The following is a 19,705-nucleotide window of genomic DNA, read 5'->3' on the forward strand; positions in this document are numbered from 1 at the left end:
ATGGCTAAAATGTGTTGTTCTTCATGATGTCTCAATAACTTATTGTATACAATAGTAAGTTTTAGATAAAAGACCTGGATATGCTTCAACATTTTTTAACTAGTCCTTCACCCCTAATAGCTTCACATATGCGGCATAGTTTCTCAAGTGTCAGGCATGAGATATATTTTACTCTTACAAATGGATGTGGCATTGTAGATACATTTTATTATAACTGAAAATCTAAAAAATTTAAATTACATATGAGGTTTCTGTTGTGCTGCCTTTATGGGGAAAAAACAGGACATACCTGACAAACAAGTAAAATGACTGAGCACAGACTGTCCACTTACATCTAGCCTCCCTGTACGTTAAACAGCCCTTCTAGTCATGCCATACCGTGTCGTGACTCAGAAGCACTTAGAGCCTTTTTTGCAACTTTTTCCCTTAAAATGCTTCTTATTCTCAAAATGATGACAATGTGATGCACAATCAGCTTATCTTGTTTAAAATCATATGCGGCATGCCTACTATATATTCTGTGTGCGAATGTGGTTGTACTGTATCTGCATAAGAAATGCTACGGAACAGTGTTTTCCTAGAAAAAACTGTAACGTAGCATTTCGTATGCAGATACAGCCAGGGTCGCACACAGAATATAGGCATGCCGCATATCATTTTAATCAGCAGAGTTTGCCTGTGCATCTTGTTTGCATAACAATGCAAATAAGACATATTTTTAGCAAAAAAAGACGCCCAATGCTAACAGAGATGAACTGGACCTGTTAGCTCACTCACACCAAGCATCTCCCGCTGCGTGTTATATTGAGACAAGCTGAATGAGGACAAATCTGTACATTTCTAGGCTAAGTTTCACGGATAATTTTTAAACATTTTCACGGATAATTTTTCAGGGCAGAGGGTGTCATGACTATTATTGTACATAACACAACACCAATGACATAATAATACATAGTATATATATTGCTTTTGTAAAAATGAGATAACTCATTAGTTTGAATAAACAAAGAAATAACTACTGTTATTTATAATTGTACACATTTTCTACAGAACAATTTTCAAATAAAATAATTACCCGCGAACTGGGATATTTATACTGCAAGCAGACTTTATGACTTCTTCAAATCTTCTCATACTTTCCTCAATAGAACAGTTTATGTTTTTCTCACTAAATGTCTGAGATGCTGCACCAAAAACAGAGACCTCTTTAGCTCCCGCTGCTATCTGAAAGAAAAGAACATAGTAAAGAATAAATCAAACAATACAAAATATTGGGGGTCATTCAGACCTGATCGCACGCTAGCTATTTTTTGCAGCGCTACAATCAGGTCAAAACTCAGCAAAACTGCGCATGCATATGCACCGCAATGCGCAGGTGCGTTGTACCGGTACAAAGCGGATCGGTGCTGGGCGATGAATTTTACGAAGAATCCATTCGCACAGCCGATCACAAGAAAATTGACAGGAAAAAGGCGTTTATGGGTGTCAACTGACCATTTCAGGGAGTGATTGGAAAAACGCAGGCGTGTCCAAGCGTTTGCAGGGCAGGTGTCTGACGTCAATTCCCGGACCAGACAGGCTGAAGTGATCACAGTGGCTGAGTAAGTTCAGACCTACTCAGAAACTGCACAAACTGTTTTTGTACCACTCGGCTGCACAAGCGTTTGCACACTTGCAAAGCGAAAATACACTCCCCCATAGGCGGCGCCTATCTGATCGCAGCTTTGCAAAAAATAGCTAGCGAACGATCAACTGAGAATGACCCCCATTGCACAAAAGTAATTCAGTGTTCAGATCTTTAACTGTACTGGGAAATGTGCGTATAATAATAACGCACTTGTATTGTGCATTTTGTTTTTTGCAACAAATGTATGGTGACATTAAATAAATCATAAATGTTGATCATCAATCATCAACTGACTCAATCATCACCTGACCATAAAAACAGAAACACAAACAAAACAACACCTTGCAGATTGCCTAAATTGTTCAGCAACCCATAGTTACAGGAGGGCATTCAGTTATCAGTAATGTGCGGTTGTGATGTTTAGCTGCAAACATCCTATAGAATTAAGGTAGGCCAATATCACTAATTTTCCTATGTACTTCTATGTGTACAAGGAAAAATATGTTTATGTTGGTGGTTGCGAAGTGCCAGTATCCACGGTGTTCAGAATGCACTATGCGGATGTCACAAAACAATGAATCCACCCTATACTGTAAATAGTAATTTGTAGAATTGTGGTAAAAGATGAGACTGTGCATAACATATTACATACTACAAAGTAGAGATGTGCACCGGAAATTTTTCGGGTTTTGTGTTTTGGTTTTGGGTTCGGTTCCGTGGCCGTGTTTTGGGTTCGAACGCGTTTTGGCAAAACCTCACCGAATTTTTTTTGTCGGATTCGGGTGTGTTTTGGATTCGGGTGTTTTTTTCAAAAAACCCTAAAAAACAGCTTAAATCATAGAATTTGGGGGTCATTTTGATCCCAAAGTATTATTAACCTCAATAACCATAATTTCCACTCATTTTCAGTCTATTCTGAACACCTCACACCTCACAATATTATTTTTAGTCCTAAAATTTGCACCGAGGTCGCTGGATGACTAAGCTCAGCGACCCAAGTGGCCGACACAAACACCTGGCCCATCTAGGAGTGGCACTACAGTGTCACGCAGGATGGCCCTTCCAAAAAACACTCCCCAAACAGCACATGATGCAAAGAAAAAAAGAGGCACAATGAGGTAGCTGTGTGACTAAGCTCAGCGACCCTAGTGGCCGACACAAACACCTGGCCCATCTAGGAGTGGCACTGCAGTGTCACGCAGGATGGCCCTTCCAAAAAACACTCCCCAAACAGCACATGACGCAAAGAAAAAAAGAGGCGCAATGAGGTAGCTGTGTGAGTAAGCTAAGCGACCCTAGTGGCCGACACAAACACCTGGCCCATCTAGGAGTGGCACTGCAGTGTCAGGCCGGATGGCCCTTCCAAAAAATACTCCCCAAACAGCACATGATGCAAAGAAGAAAAAAAAGAGGCGCAATGAGGTAGCTGTGTGACTAAGATAAGTGACCCTAGTGGCCGACACAAACACCTGGCCCATCTAGGAGTGGCACTGCAGTGTCACGCAGGATGGCCCTTCCAAAAAACACTCCCCAAACAGCACATGACGCAAAGAAAAATTAAAGAAAAAAGAGGTGCCAGATGGAATTGTCCTTGGGCCCTCCCACCCACCCTTATGTTGTATAAACAGGACATGCACACTTTAACCAACCCATCATTTCAGTGACAGGGTCTGCCACACGACTGTGACTGAAATGACGGGTTGGTTTGGACCCCCACCAAAAAAGAAGCAATTAATCTCTCCTTGCACAAACTGGCTCTACAGAGGCAAGATGTCCACCTCATCATCATCCTCCGATTCATCACCGTGTACATCCCCCTCCTCACAGATTATCAATTCGTCCCCACTGGAATCCACCATCACAGCTCCCTGTGTACTTTGTGGATACAATTGCTGCTGGTGAATGTCTCCATGGAGGAATTGATTATAATTCATTTTAATGAACATCATCTTCTCCACATTTTCTGGAAGTAACCTCGTACGCCGATTGCTGACAAGGTGAGTGGCGGCACTAAACACTCTTTCGGAGTACACACTTGTGGGAGGGCAACTTAGGTAGAATAAAGCCAGTTTGTGCAAGGGCCTCCAAATTGCCTCTTTTTCCTGCCAGTATACGTACGGACTGTCTGACGTGTCTACTTGGATGCGGTCACTCATATAATCCTCCACCATTCTTTCAATGGTGAGAGAATCATATGCAGTGACAGTAGACGACATGTCCGTAATCGTTGTCAGGTCCTTCAGTCCGGACCAGATGTCAGCATCAGCAGTCGCTCCAGACTGCCCTGCATCACCGCCAGCGGGTGGGCTCGGAATTCTGAGTCTTTTCCTCGCACCCCCAGTTGCGGGAGAATGTGAAGGAGGAGATGTTGACAGGTCGCGTTCCGCTTGACTTGACAATTTTCTCACCAGCAGTTCTTTGAACCCCTGCAGACTTGTGTCTGCCGGAAAGAGAGATACAACGTAGGTTTTAAATCTAGGATCGAGCACGGTGGCCAAAATGCAGTGCTCTGATTTCAACAGATTGACCACCCGTGAATCCTTGTTAAGCGAATTAAGGGCTCCATCCACAAGTCCCACATGCCTAGCGGAATCGCTCAGTGTTAGCTCCTCCTTCAATGTCTCCAGCTTCTTCTGCAAAAGCCTGATGAGGGGAATGACCTGACTCAGGCTGGCAGTGTCTGAACTGACTTCACGTGTGGCAAGTGAAAAAGGTTGCAGAACCTTGCACAATGTTGAAATCATTCTCCACTGCGCTTGAGACAGGTGCATTCCACCTCCTATATCGTGGTCAGTTGTATAGGCTTGAATGGCCTTTTGCTGCTCCTCCAACCTCTGAAGCATATAGAGGGTTGAATTCCACCTCGTTACCACTTCTTGCTTCAGATGATGGCAGGGCAGGTTCAGGCGTTTTTGGTGTTGCTCCAGTCTTCTGTACGTGGTGCCTGTACGACGAAAGTGTCCCACAATTCTTCTGGCCACCGACAGCATCTCTTGCACGCCCCTCTCGTTTTTTAAATAATTCTGCACCACCAAATTCAAGGTATGTGCAAAACATGGGACGTGCTGGAATTTGCCCATATTTAATGCACACACAATATTGCTGGCGTTGTCCGATGCCACAAATCCACAGGAGAGTCCAATTGGGGTAAGCCATTCTGCGATGATCTTCCTCAGTTGCCGTAAGAGGTTTTTAGCTGTGTGCGTATTCTGGAAAGCGGTGATACAAAGCGTAGCCTGCCTAGGAAAGAGTTGGCGTTTGCGAGATGCTGCTACTGGTGCCGCCGCTGCTGTTCTTGCGGCGGGAGTCAATACATCTACCCAGTGGGCTGTCACAGTCATATAGTCCTGAGTCTGCCCTGCTCCACTTGTCCACATGTCCGTGGTTAAGTGGACATTGGGTACAACTGCATTTTTTAGGACACTGGTGAGTCTTTTTCTGAGGTCTGTGTACATTTTCGGTATCGCCTGCCTAAAGAAATGGAACCTAGATGGTATTTGGTACCGGGGACACAGTACCTCAATCAAGTCTATAGTTGGCTCTGCAGTAATGATGGATACCGGAACCACGTTTCTCACCGCCCAGGATGCCAAGGCCTCAGTTATCCGCTTTGCAGTAGGATGACTGCTGTGATATTTCATCTTCCTCGCAAAGGACTGTTGGACAGTCAATTGCTTGGTGGAAGTAGTAAAAGTGGTCTTACGACTTCCCCTCTGGGATGACCATCGACTCCCAGCAGCAACAACAGCAGCGGCAGCAGCAGTAGGCGTTACACTCAAGGATGCATCGGAGGAATACCAGGCAGGAGAGGACTCGTCAGAATTGCCAGTGACATGGCCTGCAGGACTATTGGCATTCCTGGGGAAGCAGGAAATTGACACTGAGGGAGTTGGTGGGGTGGTTTGCGTGAGCTTGGTTACAAGAGGAAGGGATTTACTGGTCAGTGGACTGCTTCCGCTGTCGCCCAAAGTTTTTGAACTTGTCACTGACTTATGATGAATGCGCTGCAGGTGACGTATAAGAGAGGATGTTCCGAGGTGGTTAACGTCCTTACCCCTACTTATTACAGCTTGACAAAGGCAACACACGGCTTGACACCTGTTGTCCGCATTTCTGTTGAAATACTTCCACACCGAAGAGCTGATTTTTTTGGTATTTTCACCAGGCATGTCAATGGCCATATTCCTCCCACGGACAACAGGTGTCTCCCCGGGTGCCTGACTTAAACAAACCACCCCACCATCAGAATCCTCCTTGTCAATTTCCTCCCCAGCGCCAGCAACACCCATATCCTCCTCATCCTGGTGTACTTCAACACTGACATCTTCAATTTGACTATCAGGAACTGGACTGCGGGTGCTCCTTCCAGCACTTGCAGGGGGCGTGCAAATGGTGGAAGGCGCATGCTCTTCACGTCCAGTGTTGGGAAGGTCAGGCATCGCAACCGACACAATTGGACTCTCCTTGTGGATTTGTGATTTCGAAGAACGCACAGTTCTTTGCTGTGCTTTTGCCAGCTTAAGTCTTTTCATTTTTCTAGCGAGAGGCTGAGTGCTTCCATCCTCATGTGAAGCTGAACCACTAGCAATGAACATAGGCCAGGGCCTCAGCCGTTCCTTGCCACTTCGTGTGGTAAATGGCATATTGGCAAGTTTACACTTCTCCTCCGACGATTTTATTTTAGATTTTTGAGTCCTTTTTTTACTGATATTTTGTGTTTTGGATTTTACATGCTCTGTACTATGACATTGGGCATCGGCCTTGGCAGACGACGTTGATGGAATTTCATCGTCTCGGCCATGACTAGTGGCAGCAGCTTCAGCACGAGGTGGAAGTGGATCTTGATCTTTCCCTATTTTTGGAACCTCAACATTTTTGTTCTCCATATTTTAATAGGCACAACTAAAAGGCACCTCAGGTAAACAATGGAGATGGATGGATACTAGTATACTTATGGATGACGAGTGACTGACGACACAGAGGTAGCTACAGCCGTGGACTACCGTACTGCGTCTGCTAGTATAGAGATGATAATGATATAAAAAATATATATATATATCACTACTGCAGGTATATTTAATATAATGACGGACCTGCTGGACACTGTCAGCAGACTCCTAAACTACTAGTATGAAGAAGATAGAAAAAAAAACCCACCACAGGTAAGTATACAATTATGGACGAGCACTGACGACACAGAGGTAGCCACAGCCGTGGACTACCGTACTGCGTCTGCTAGTATAGAGATGATAATGATATAAAAAATATATATATATCACTACTGCAGGTATATATAATATAATGACGGACCTGCTGGACACTGTCAGCAGACTCCTAAACTACTAGTATGAAGAAGATAGAAAAAAAAACCCCACCACAGGTAGGTATACAATTATGGACGAGCACTGACGACACAGAGGTAGCTACAGCCGTGGACTACCGTACTGCGTCTGCTAGTATAGAGATGATAATGATATAAAAAATATATATATATCACTACTGCAGGTATATATAATATAATGACGGACCTGCTGGACACTGTCAGCAGACTCCTAAACTACTAGTATGAAGAAGATAGAAAAAAAAACCTCACCACAGGTAGGTATACAATTATGGACGAGCACTGACGACACAGAGGTAGCTACAGCCGTGGACTACCGTACTGCGTCTGCCAGTATAGAGATGATAATGATATAAAAAATATATATATATCACTACTGCAGGTATATATAATATAATGACGGACCTGATGGACACTGTCAGCAGACTCCTAAACTACTAGTATGAAGAAGATAGAAAAAAAAACCCCACCACAGGTAGGTATACAATTATGGACGAGCACTGACGACACAGAGGTAGCCACAGCCGTGGACTACCGTACTGCGTCTGCTAATATAGAGATGATAAAGATGATAGAGATGAACAAAAAAAATATAACACTACTGCAGGTAAATATTTATATAATATAATGAATGACGGACCTGCTGGACACTGTCAGCAGAATGCGTTTATAGAATAAAAAAAAAAACACCACAGGAGTGTTTAACTTTTTCAGGCAGACAATATACTGGTGGTCACTGGTCAGTCACACTGGCAGCAAAAGTGTGCACTGCACTCCTGCTATAAGTGCACCCCAGTCTCCCCCACAATTCAGCTGTGTGAGCAGTGAGCACTCAGCACAGTCAGATATACATAGATATATCATGCAGCACACTGAGGCTGAGCACAGATATGGTATGGAGCGTTTTTTTCAGGCAGAGAACGGATTAAAAAAAACTAGCAAAACTCTGCACTGACTGTACTCCTCCTAACAGCTCTCTCCAATCCTCCCCACAATAAGCTAAGCAGCAATCAGATCAACTAACTACTAACAGTAACTATAAACGGAGAGGACGCCAGGCACGTCCTCTCCCTATCAATCTCAATGCACGTGTGAAAATGGCGGCGACGCGCGGCTCCTTATATAGAATCCGAGTCTCGCGATAGAATTCGAGCCTCGCGAGAATCCGACAGCGGGATGATGACGTTCGGGCACGCTCGGGTTAGCCGAGCAAGGCGGGAAGATCCGAGTCTGCCTCGGACCCGTGTAAAAAGGCTGAAGTTCGGGGGGGTTCGGATTCCGAGGAACCGAACCCGCTCATCTCTACTACAAAGTCCTGTGTACAGATGTGTCCTCATGCTGTATGTGTCCTCATACTTCAGTTGCAAGAAATAGCCCCTCTTGGCATGTCAGTTCCAGAAAAACTCAGCTGCATGGCATCTGTCTCGCTCAAAATGTTAGTTTAATTTGCAATCTGCTAGATGCACTGATCAACATGCTTGGCATTATTTGTACATCTGTGTGCAACAGACTGAGGACCTGATTCAGAAATTTACGTAAACCCTATTGGTTTATGTATGTCTCCGATGTTTGTGGCAGCCTGTCAATCAGTTTGGGTGCGGGGAGAGGGTGGTATCAGGAAATGTTCTACAAAATGAGGGTATGTTGCCCCCATTTTTAGGCGTGCCGAGGCCAGGATCTGCATCTTCTGAACAGCCTGGCCATTCTGAGTCGATGGACACAGCATCGGATCACTTGCATGAACATTGGCCATCTAAGTAACTCTTAAGTTACTCTTGATAAACCTTCACATTTTTTGCCATAACATACTGCTCTCTTCAGCATTTATTCTATGTTAATAGTGAATCCAAGCTTGAGTATGTTGTCTTTATTACAAATGGTGTATTTGTACATTTAGGCCTTATTCTTAACCAGACATAGCTTGTTACATGGACGTAAAAACGGTGAGTTCTAGCAAACATAGAAGCAAAATTATGTATATTTGTGTATCCGACTGATACTGAGTCAGACGGATGTTGGCCAGATCCATCTCATGTGAGTGCCATGAGTGTCATTAGGAGATAAGCGGGTTCGGTTCTCAGAGAACCGAACCTGCCCGAATGTCAGCACCTGAGCCTGGATCCGAGTCAAGCTCGGGTTTTCCCGCCTGACTCAGAAATCAAAACGAGGCAAAACATCCTCATCCCGCTGAGGTTTGGATTCCATATAAGCCGCCGTGCGTCGCTGCCATTTTCACTCCGGCATTGGAGAGTGAAGAGAGAGGACATGTATCCGTCCTCAGTGTCCTGCATCAGTTCAGTGTTAGTGTCTTATGCTACATCAGTCCAGTCACATTGGTTGTCATCTGCTGTATAGTCCAGTGCTGCTGTATAAGTCCAGTCCAGTGGTGCTGTGTTGTGCTGCATCAGTACAGTGGTAGTGTCTTGTGCTGCATCAGTCCAGTCACAGTGGTGGTGTCCTCTGCTGCCATATGTCCAGTGCTGCTGTATAAAAACAAGTCCATTGCAGTAGTGCTGTGTTGTCCTGCATCAGTCCAGTGGTGGTGTCCCTGTGCTGCCGTATATGTCCACTGATACTGTCGTATATGTCCAGCAGTACTGCCGTATATGTCCAGTGATCCTGTCATATAATTCCAGTAATCCTGCCATATAATTCCAGTAGTACTGGCGTATAAATCCAGTCCAGTGGTACTGCCATATATGTTCAGTGGTACTGCCGTATAAATCCAGTGGTACTGCCATATAATTCCAGTGATCCTGCCATATAATTCCAGTGGCACTGGCGTATAAATCCAGGGATACTGTCGTATAATTCCAGTGGTACTGGTGTATAAGACCTGTGATCCTGCCGTATAATTCCAGTGATCCTGCCGTATAATTCCAGTGATCCTGACGTATAATTCCAGTGATCCTGCCATATAATTCCAATGATCCTGCCGTATAATTCGAGCGGTACTGCTGTATAAATCCAGTCCAGTGATACTGGCGTATATGTCCTGTGGTACTGCCGTATAATTCCAATGATCCTGCAGTATAATTTCAGTGGTACTGGCATATAAATCCAGTGATCCTGTTGTATAATTCCAGTGGTACTGGCATATAAATCCAGTGATCCTGCCGTATAATTCCAGTGGTATTGGCGTATAATTCCAGTGATCCTGCCATATAATTCCAGTGGTATTGGCGTATAATTCCAGTGATCCTGCCATATAATTCCAGTGGTATTGGCATATAAATCCAGTGATCTTGCTGTATAATTCCAGTGGTACTGGCGCATAACTCCAGTGATCCTGCCGTACAATTCCAGTGATCCTGCCGTATAATTCCAGTGATCCAGCCGTATAATTCCAGTGATCCTGCTGCATAAATCCAGTGATCTTGCTGTATAATTCCAGTGATCCTGTAATATAATTCCAGTGGTACTGGCGTATAACTCCAGTCCAGTGATACTGCCCTATATGTCCAGTGGTACTGCCGTATAAATCCAGTGGTACTGCCATATAATTCCAGTGATCCTGCTGTATAATTCCAGTGGTACTGGGGTATAAATCCAGTAAAGTGATACTGCCGTATATGTCCAGTGGTACTGGAGTATAAATCCAGTGGTACTACTGTCTAATTCCAGTGATCCTGCCATATAATTCCAGTGGTACTGGTGTATAAATCCAGTGATCCTGCCGTATAATTCCAGTGGTACTGGCGTATAAATCCAGTGATCTTGCCATATAATTCCAGTAGTACTGGCGTATAAATCCAGTGATCCTGACGTATAATTCCAGTAATCCTGCCGTATAATTTCAGTGATCCTGCCGTATAATTCCAGTGATCCTGCAGTATAAGTCCAGTGGTACTGGCGTATAAGTCAACTCCAGTGATACTGCCGTATACTGTATGTCCAGTGGTACTGCCGTATACTGTATGTCCAGTGGTACTGCCGTATAAATCCAGTGGTACTGCCATATAATTCCAGTGATCCTGCTGTTTAATTCCAGTGGTACTGGCGTATAAATCCAGTCCAGTGATACTGCTGTATATGTCCAGTGGTACTGCCGTATAAGCAGGGCCGGCTCCAGGCCTACTAGCACCCTGAGCGAGAACATTTAAGAGCGCCCCCCCCCCCAACCTCTATGCATGCGCTGCAGGCGCACGCGTTCCTGGAAAAGTGGGTGTGGCCTCTTGGAAAAATGGGCGTGGCCTCATAACTTCATATAATCAAACTATAAATACATATATTTTCACACCCCTCTACGCACACAATTTGCAGCCTTACACATAACAGCCACAGTAGTGTTCCATTACACACAATGGGAGTAATTCTGAGTTGATTGCAGCAGGAATTTTGTTAGCAGTTGGGCAAAACCATGTGCACTGCAGGAAGGGCAGATATAACATGTGCAGAGAGAGTTAGATTTGGGTGTGGTGTTTTCAATCTGCAATCTAAATTGCAGTGTAAAAATAAAACAGCCAGTATTTACCCTACACAGGAACAAAATAACCCACCCAAATCTAACTCTCTCTCTGCACATGTTATATCTGCTTCCCCTGCAGTGCACATGGTTTTGCCCAACTGCTAACAAAATTCCTGCTGCGATCAACTCAGAGTTACCCCCAATGTCTTCAGTATAGTTCCAGATACACATAATGTGCAGTGCCAGCTACACATGACATGCCCCGCAGCAGTTCCAGCTACACATGACATGCCCCACAGCAGTGCCAGCTACACATGACATGCCCCGCAGCAGTGCCAGCTACACATGATAGTTTTTAGGGCAGGGTGCTGATCACAGGGAGGGCACATTTTTAAGTTAGGAGGGCAAAAGTATGTACATACTGTAATGCTTGGTGCTCCCCTACCTACATGCCAAAGAATGGACAGTGCACGCCGAAGGCGCGTTGCAAAAATTTTGGGGCGTTGCTTTGTGGAGAAGGGGTGTGGCCACATAATAGTGGCAATTCACATTACACCACACAGTAGTGCAGCTAATACACATTGCACCAGGTAGAACCTGCTATACACATTGCGCCAGGCAGAGCACGTTAGACACTTTGCGCCAGGCCGAGCATGTTAGACACTTTGCGCCAGGTAGAGCACTGAGACACATTGCCTAGCCGCAAACGCCTAGCGGGAACACTACATGAAATGCTCGCCAGCCGTGCCAGCTACACATGACATGCCCCCCCAGCAGTGCCAGATACACATGACATGCACCCCAGCAGTGCCAGATACACATGACATGCCCCCCAGCAGTGCCAGATATGTTCCCACAGTTCCAGATACATAAATGCCCCTACAGTGCAAGATACATAAATGCCCCCACAGTGCAGATATGCCCTCACAGTGCCAGATACATAAATGCCCCCACAGTGCCAGATACATAAATGCCCCCACTGTGCAGATATGCCCCCACAGTGCCAGATACATAAACGCCCCAACAGCGCCAGATACATAAATGCCCCAACAGTGCCAGATACATAAACGCCCCACAGTGCAGATATGCCCCCACAGTGCCAGATACATAAATGCCCCCACAGTGCCAGATACATAAATGCCCCTACAGTGCAGATATGCCCACACAGTGCCAGATACATAAATGCCCCCACAGTGCAGATATGCCCCCACAGTGCAGATATGCCCCCACAGTTCCAGATACATAAATATACCCACAGTGCAAGATATACCCCCACAGTGCAGGATATGACCCCACACAGTGCCCGATCCATAAATTCCCCCACGATACCTGCGGTGGTGGCGGGAGGGGGAGTGCCGCTGAGGGCACGGGTGAACTCTTCTAAACCTCTTGTGTGCTCGGTATACACGCTGCGTGGTGCCGGCGTCTGACGTCAGATGCCGGTGACACACCGCCGCGCACACAAGTGTTTAGGCCAGCCGCACACACAAGCCAGGAAGCACTGCAGGCTGGCTCCAGGCACAAATATGGCGGTGGCGCTCCACGCGGCCGCTCTAGTCGAACGTGCCTGGAGCCGGCCCTGTGTATATGTCCAGTGGTACTGCCATATAATTCCAGTGATCCTGCCGTATAATTCCAGTGGTACTGGCGTATAAATCCAGTCCAGTGATACTGCCGTATATATGTCCAGTGGTACTGCCATATAAGTCCAGTGATCCTGCTATATAATTCAAGTGGTACTGGCGTATAAATCCAGTGATCCTGCCGTATAATTCCAGTGGTACTGGTGTATAATTCTAGTGGCACTGGTGTATAATTCCAGTGATCCTGCCATATAATTACAATGGTACTGGCGTATAAGTCCACTGATCCTGCCGTATAATTCCAGTGGTACTGGCGCATAAGTCCAGTGATCCTGCCATATAATTCCAGTGATCCTGCCGTATAATTCCAGTGATCCTGCCATATAAGTCCAGTGATCCTGCTGTATAATTCCAGTGATCCTGACGTACATTTCCAGTAATACTGCCGTATATGTCCAGTGGTACGGCCGTATATGTCCAGTGGTACTGCCATATAATTCCAGTGATCCTGCCGTATAATTCCAGTGGTACTGGCGTATAATTACAGTGATCCTGTCATATAATTCCAGTGGTACTGGCGTATAAGTCCAGTGATCCTGCCGTATAATTCCAGTGTTACTGCCGTATATGTCCAGTGGTGCTGCCAAATAAGTTCAGTGGTGCTGTCCTGTGCTTTATATTATTTAATCCAAATAAAGGGGTATAAATATTTAATCCAAATAATTTTCACAAGGTTTGCCCTGTGTGCTGTAGAGGTACGCTCTCCTGTACCGCATATTGTTATATAACTCCAGAAAAATAATGGAGAACAAAATTTGTAGGATAAAATAGGGAAAGATCAAGAACCACTTCCTCCTAGTGCTGAAGCTGCTGCCACTAGTCATGACATAGATGATGAAATCCCATCAATGTTGTCTGCCAAGGCCGATGCCCATTGTGATAGTAGAGGACATGTCAAATCCAAAAAGCCAGTTCAGTAAAAAGACCCCAAAAAAAGAAATTTAAATGGTCTGAGGAGAAAGGTAAACTTGCCAATATGCCATTTACGACACGGAGTAGTAAGGAACGGCTAAGGCCCTGGCCTATGTTCATGACTAGTGGTTCAGCTTCACATGACGATGGAAGCCCTCATTCTCCTGCTAGAAAAATGGTAAGAGTTAAGCTGGAAAAAGCACATGAAAGAACTGTGCATTCTAAGATGGTATCACAAATCCCCAAGGAGAGTCCAAGTGTGTCAGTGGTTGCGATGCCTGACCTTCCCAACACTGGACGGGAAGAGGTGGCTCCTTCCACCATTTGCATGCCCTCTGCAAGTGCTGGAAGTAGCACCCACAGTCCAGATTCTGATATTCAAATTGAAGATGTCAATGTTGAAGTACACCAGGATGAGGATATGGGTGATGCTGGTGCTGAGGAGGAATTTGCCGATGAGGAGTCTGCTGGTGATGTGGTTTGTTTAAATCAGGCATCGGGGGAGACACCTGTTGTCTGTGGGATGAATAAGCCCATTGTGATGCCTGGGCAAAATACCAAAAAAGCCACCTCTTCTGTGTGGAATTATTTTTCCACAAATCCGGACAACAGGTGTCAAGCCATCTGTTGCCTCTGTCAATCTGTAATAAGTAGGGGTAAGGATGTTAACCACCTAGAAACATCCTCCCTTATATGTCACCTGCAGTGCATTCATCAGATGTCAATGGCTTACCCCAATTAGACTCTCCTGGGGATTTGTGATATCGGACAATGCCACCAATATTGTGCATGCATTACATCTGGGAAAATTCCAGCACGTCCCATGTTTTTCACATACAATTACTGTAATTTGGTGGTGCAGATTTTTTTTATAAATCACAGGGGCGTTCAGGAAATGCTGTCGGTGGCCCGAAAAATTGTGCCAAAGGTTGGAGTGCCATCAAACACTCCTGAACCTGCCCTGCCATCACCTGAAGCAAGAGGTAGTAACTAGGTGGAATTCAACACTCTATATGCTTCAGAGGATGGAGAAGCAGCAAAAGGCCATTCAAGCCTATACATACACCTACGATATAGGCAAAGGAGGGGAATGCACCTGACTCAAGCGCAGTGGAGAATGATTTCAACGTTGTGCAAGGTTCTGGAACCCTTCGAATTTTCCACACGTGAAGTCAGTTCAGACACTGCCAGCTTGAGTCAGGTCATTCCCCTCATCAGGCTTTTGCAGAAGCAGATGGAGAAATTGAGGGAGGAGCTAAGACAGAGAGATTCCGCAAAGTATGTGGGACTTGTGGATGGAGCCCTTCATTCGCTTTGCCAGGATTCAAGGGTGGTCAATCTGTTGAAATCAAAGCTCTACATTTTGGCCACTGTGCTCGATCCTAGGTTTAAAGCCTACGTTGTATCTCTCTTTCTGGCAGACACAAGTCTGCAGAGGTACAAAGACCTGCTGGTGAGAGAATTGTCAACTGTAGCGGAACATGACCAGTCAACAGCTCCTCCTTCATTTTCTCCCGCAACTGGGGCTGCGAGGAAAATAATAATATTTCCTAGCCCACCCACTGGCGGTGATACAGGTCAGTCAGGAGCGAGTGCTGACATCTGGTCCAGACTGAAGGACCTGCCAACGATTACTAACATGTCTACTGTCACTGCATATGATTCTGTCACCATTGAAAGAATGGTGGAGGATTATATGAGTGACAGCATCTAAGTAGGCATGTCAGACAGTCTGTATGTATACTGGCAGGAAAAAGAGACAATTTTGATGCCCTTGCACAAACTGGCTTTATTTTATCTAAGTTGCCCCCTCCTCCAGTGTGTACTCCAAAAGAGTGTTTATTGCAGCCGGTAACCTTCTCAGCGATCGGCGTAGGAGGTTACTTCCACAAAATGTGGAGATGATGTTCATCAAAATGAATTATAAATTCCTCCGGGAAGACCTTTACAAGCAATTGCCTCCAGAAAGTACACAGGGACCTGTGATGGTGGATTCTAGTGGAGACGAATTAATACTCTGTGAGGAGGGGGATGTACACAGTGAAAGGGGTGAGGAATCGGTGGATGAGGTCGACATCTTGCCTCTGTAGAGCCAATTTGTTCAAGGAAAGATTGATTGCTTCTTTTTTGGTGGGGGCCCAAACAAACCAGTCATTTCAGCCACAGTCGTGTGGCAGACCCTGTCGCTGAAATGATTGGTTTGTTAAAGTGTGCATGTCCTGTTTATATAACATAAGGGTGGGTGGGAGGGCCCAAGGACAATTCCATATTGCACCTCTTTTTCTTCTTTGCATCATGTGCTGTTTGGGGACTAGTTTTTTGAAGTGCCATCCTGTTTGACACTGCCATACAACTCCAGGGGTACTGCCATATAAGTCCACGGGTACTGCCATATCAGTCCAGTCCAGTGGTGCTGTCTTTTGCTGCATCAGTCCAGTGGTGGTGTCTTGTGCTGCCATAAATCCAGTGGTGGTGTCCTGTGTTGTATATTATTTACTCCAAATAAAAGGCTTATATACATTACTTATATTATTATCCAAATAAGTTTTACAGGGTTTGACCTGTGTGGTATAGGGGTACACTCACCTGTGCTGCATATTATTATAATAGCTGCAAATAAAAGGGTTATTATTATTCAAATAAATTTTACAGGCTTTGCCGTGTGTGTGGTTTAGGGGTACGCTCTCCTGTGCCACCAATATTGTGTGTGTATTACATCTGGGCAAATTCCAGCACCTCCCCTGTTGTTTGTGCCACAAACTTGTGTCGCTCAGCTTAGTCATACAGCTACCTCGTTGCACCTCTTTTTCTTCTTTGCATCATGTGCTGTTTGGGGCCTAGTTTTTTTAAGTGCCATCCTGTCTGCAATTGCAGTGGCACTCCTAGATGGGCCAGGTATTTGTGCCGCACACTTGTGTCGCTTAGCTTAGTCATACAACTACCTCATTGCACCTCTTTTTCTTCTTTGCATCATGTGCTGTTTGCGGCCTATTTTTTAAATTTGCCATCCTATCTGCCGCTGCAGTGCCACTCCTAGGTGGGACAGGTGTTTGTGCCGCACACTTGTGAAGCTTAGCTTACTCATCCAGCCACCTCGGTGCAACCTTTTGGCCTAAAAACAATATTGTGAGGTGTGAGGTTTTCAGAATAGACTGAAAATGAGTGGAAATTAATGTTATTGAGGTTAATAATACCGTTGGATCAAAATTACCCCCAAATTCTGTGATTTTAGCTGTTTTTATGTTTTTTTCCAAAATCATCCAGATCCAAAACCAATACCAAAATCAAAACACAAAAGGGTGGTTTTGGCAAAACCAATCCAGATCCAAAACTCGAGGATGGAACCAGAACCAAAACCAAAACACAAAACATGAAAAGTGCCCGCCGCACATCTCTAGTGTCATTGGAGTCTTCTGTGTAGTTATTCTTCCATGGAGTCATGTGTACAGGGAAGGGAAGCCTGTGTCAGGCTGATATTTTGCACCCAGCATAGGGTAGACGCAAAACTAATGATGATGATTGCGGCTGTGGAAGGAAAAACGAAGGGCGGTGCGGTTTCCTGCTCAAAGCCATACAGATCTGCGCATTATCCCTATGGCTATTCATATTAGCATAAGGTGAATCTGCAGCTTCTTGCAAATATAGCCACTTTGGGCCATGTACTGCAGTTGCAATGTGCATGCGTGCGCCAAGGCGTCACTGCAGTTTCACCCGCAATGAGGATTTCATGGGAAAATGATTGACAGGAAATTACCATTTGGAGGTGTTAATGGGGAGTTAAGGAGGACGGTTGGAAAAACGCAGGCATGTCATGTCTGTTTTTAGAGCTCGTATGAGCAAAAACATGGTGCTTGTGTCATTACTGCCACGGCCAGTTTGTGTAATCATAGGCTTACCCTTAACCTCAATGCTCCTCCTTTCTGAGTGAAGTCTGTGAATGTGTATGCAAATGTGAATGAGTGTGCGATGGCTCTGGTGGGCGTCTCTTTTCATTCCTGGGTGGTAGCTTCACATGCTAACATTTGCAGCTCCGTAGCCTAGAAAATCACGATTACAATTGCATTTGCATACATTGGGGTATATTTACTAAGCTCCCGATTTTGACCGATTTTGCGTTTTTTCTTCAAAGTGTCATCTCGGGAATTTACTAAGCACAAATCTCGCAGTGATGAGGGTATTCATATTTTTTTTTAAGTCCAAGAAAAAAAATACGAATGAATATACCATCGGTCAAATACGCTTGTTATTTGATAGAACTCGGTCATTTACTAAAATTTGTATTTCACAAACACTGCCGGCAATAGCCAAACACTGCCATGAATAAATACAAATCGTAAAAAAAAGCAGTTTTAAAATAGACCTGCTTTTTTTTGCCGTGTTCTGATAGGCATGTACGGATCCGTAAGATCCGTGCATGTTTATAAGTGGGAAGGGGTGGGAAAGTGTTAATTTTTAAAAAAAAAAATGCGTGGGGTCCCCCCTCCTAAGCAAAACCAGCCTCGGGCTCTTTGAGCCGGTCCTGGTTCACAAAATATGGGGGGAAAAATGACATGGGTTCCCCCATATTTCATAAACCAGCACCGGGCTCTGCGCCTGGTCCTGGTTCCAAAAATAAGGGGGACAAAAAGCGTAGGGGTCCCCCGTATTTTTGAAACCAGCACCGGGCTCCACTAGCCAGGTACATAATGCCACAGCCGGGGGACACTTTTATAGTGGTCCCTGCGGCCCTGGCATTACATACCCAACTAGTCACCCCTGGCCGGGGTACCCTGGAGGAGTGGGAACACCTTAAATCAAGGGGTCCCCCCCTCCAGCCACCCAAGGGCCAGGGGTGAAGCCCGAGGCTGTCCCCCCCATCCAAGGGCGGTGGATGGGGGGCTGATAGTCTTTTGAAAAAATGTGAATATTGTTTTTAGTAGCAGTACTACAAGTCCCAGCAAGCCTCCCCCGCAAGCTGGTACTTGGAGAACCACAAGTACCAGCATGTGGTGGAAAACCGGGCCCGCTGGTACCTGTAGTACTTCTACTAAAAAAATACCCTAAAAAAACAGGACACACACACCGTGAAAGTATAATTTTATTACATACATGCACACCTCCAAACATACATACTTACCTATGTTCACACGAGGCTCTGTTCTCTTGGCCCTGTAGAATCCTTGGGGTACCTGTGAAAAAAATTATACTCACATAATCCAGGGTAGAATCTGACCTTTGTATAATCCACATACTTGGCAAAATAATAAAACGGAAACCCGACCACGCACTGAAAGGGGTCCCATGTTTACACATGGGACCCCTTTCCCCTACTGCCAGGATCCCCCCTGACTCCTGTAAAAGAGGGTCCCTTCAGCCAATTAGGGATCGCCACATTGTGGCACTCTCCTGATTGGCTGTGTGCTCCTGTAGTGTTTGTCAGGCTGCACACGGCAGAGATACAATGTAGCGCCTATGCGCTCCATTGTATCCAATGGTGGGAACTTTGCGGTCAGCGGTGAGGTTACTTTTGGACAACCGCTGACCGCAAAGTTCCCACCATTGGATACAATGGAGCGCATAGGCGCTTTTTGTCCCCTGTATTTTGGAACCAGGTGCAGAGCCTGGTGCTGGTTTATGAAATATGGGGGAACCCATGTCATTTCCCCCCCCATATTTTGTGAACCAGGACCGGCTCAAAGAGCCCGAGGCTGGTTTTGCTTAGGGGGGGGGCCCCACGCTTTTTTTTATTTTTATTTTTAACAGTTATTTTTTTTACGAAAGGTGCACAATGAAGC

At 45.3% G+C, this 19,705-nt stretch overlaps 1 protein-coding gene across 3 annotated transcripts in view; it reads right to left on the bottom strand.

Moving 5' to 3' along the window:
- HMGCLL1 (3-hydroxy-3-methylglutaryl-CoA lyase like 1) overlaps window positions 1-19,705 on the bottom strand; it is a 241,844-nt gene that overhangs the window by 95,118 nt on the left and 127,021 nt on the right. For all 3 annotated transcript variants that reach the window (XM_063916724.1, XM_063916723.1, XM_063916725.1), the window contains one exon: window positions 1,076-1,224. In XM_063916724.1, coding sequence (XP_063772794.1) covers window positions 1,076-1,224 — 149 coding nt within the window. The remainder of the gene's footprint in view (window positions 1-1,075; window positions 1,225-19,705) is intronic.

Source organism: Pseudophryne corroboree, chromosome 4 (assembly GCF_028390025.1).
Source record: "Pseudophryne corroboree isolate aPseCor3 chromosome 4, aPseCor3.hap2, whole genome shotgun sequence".
Classification (NCBI taxonomy): domain Eukaryota; kingdom Metazoa; phylum Chordata; class Amphibia; order Anura; family Myobatrachidae; genus Pseudophryne; species Pseudophryne corroboree.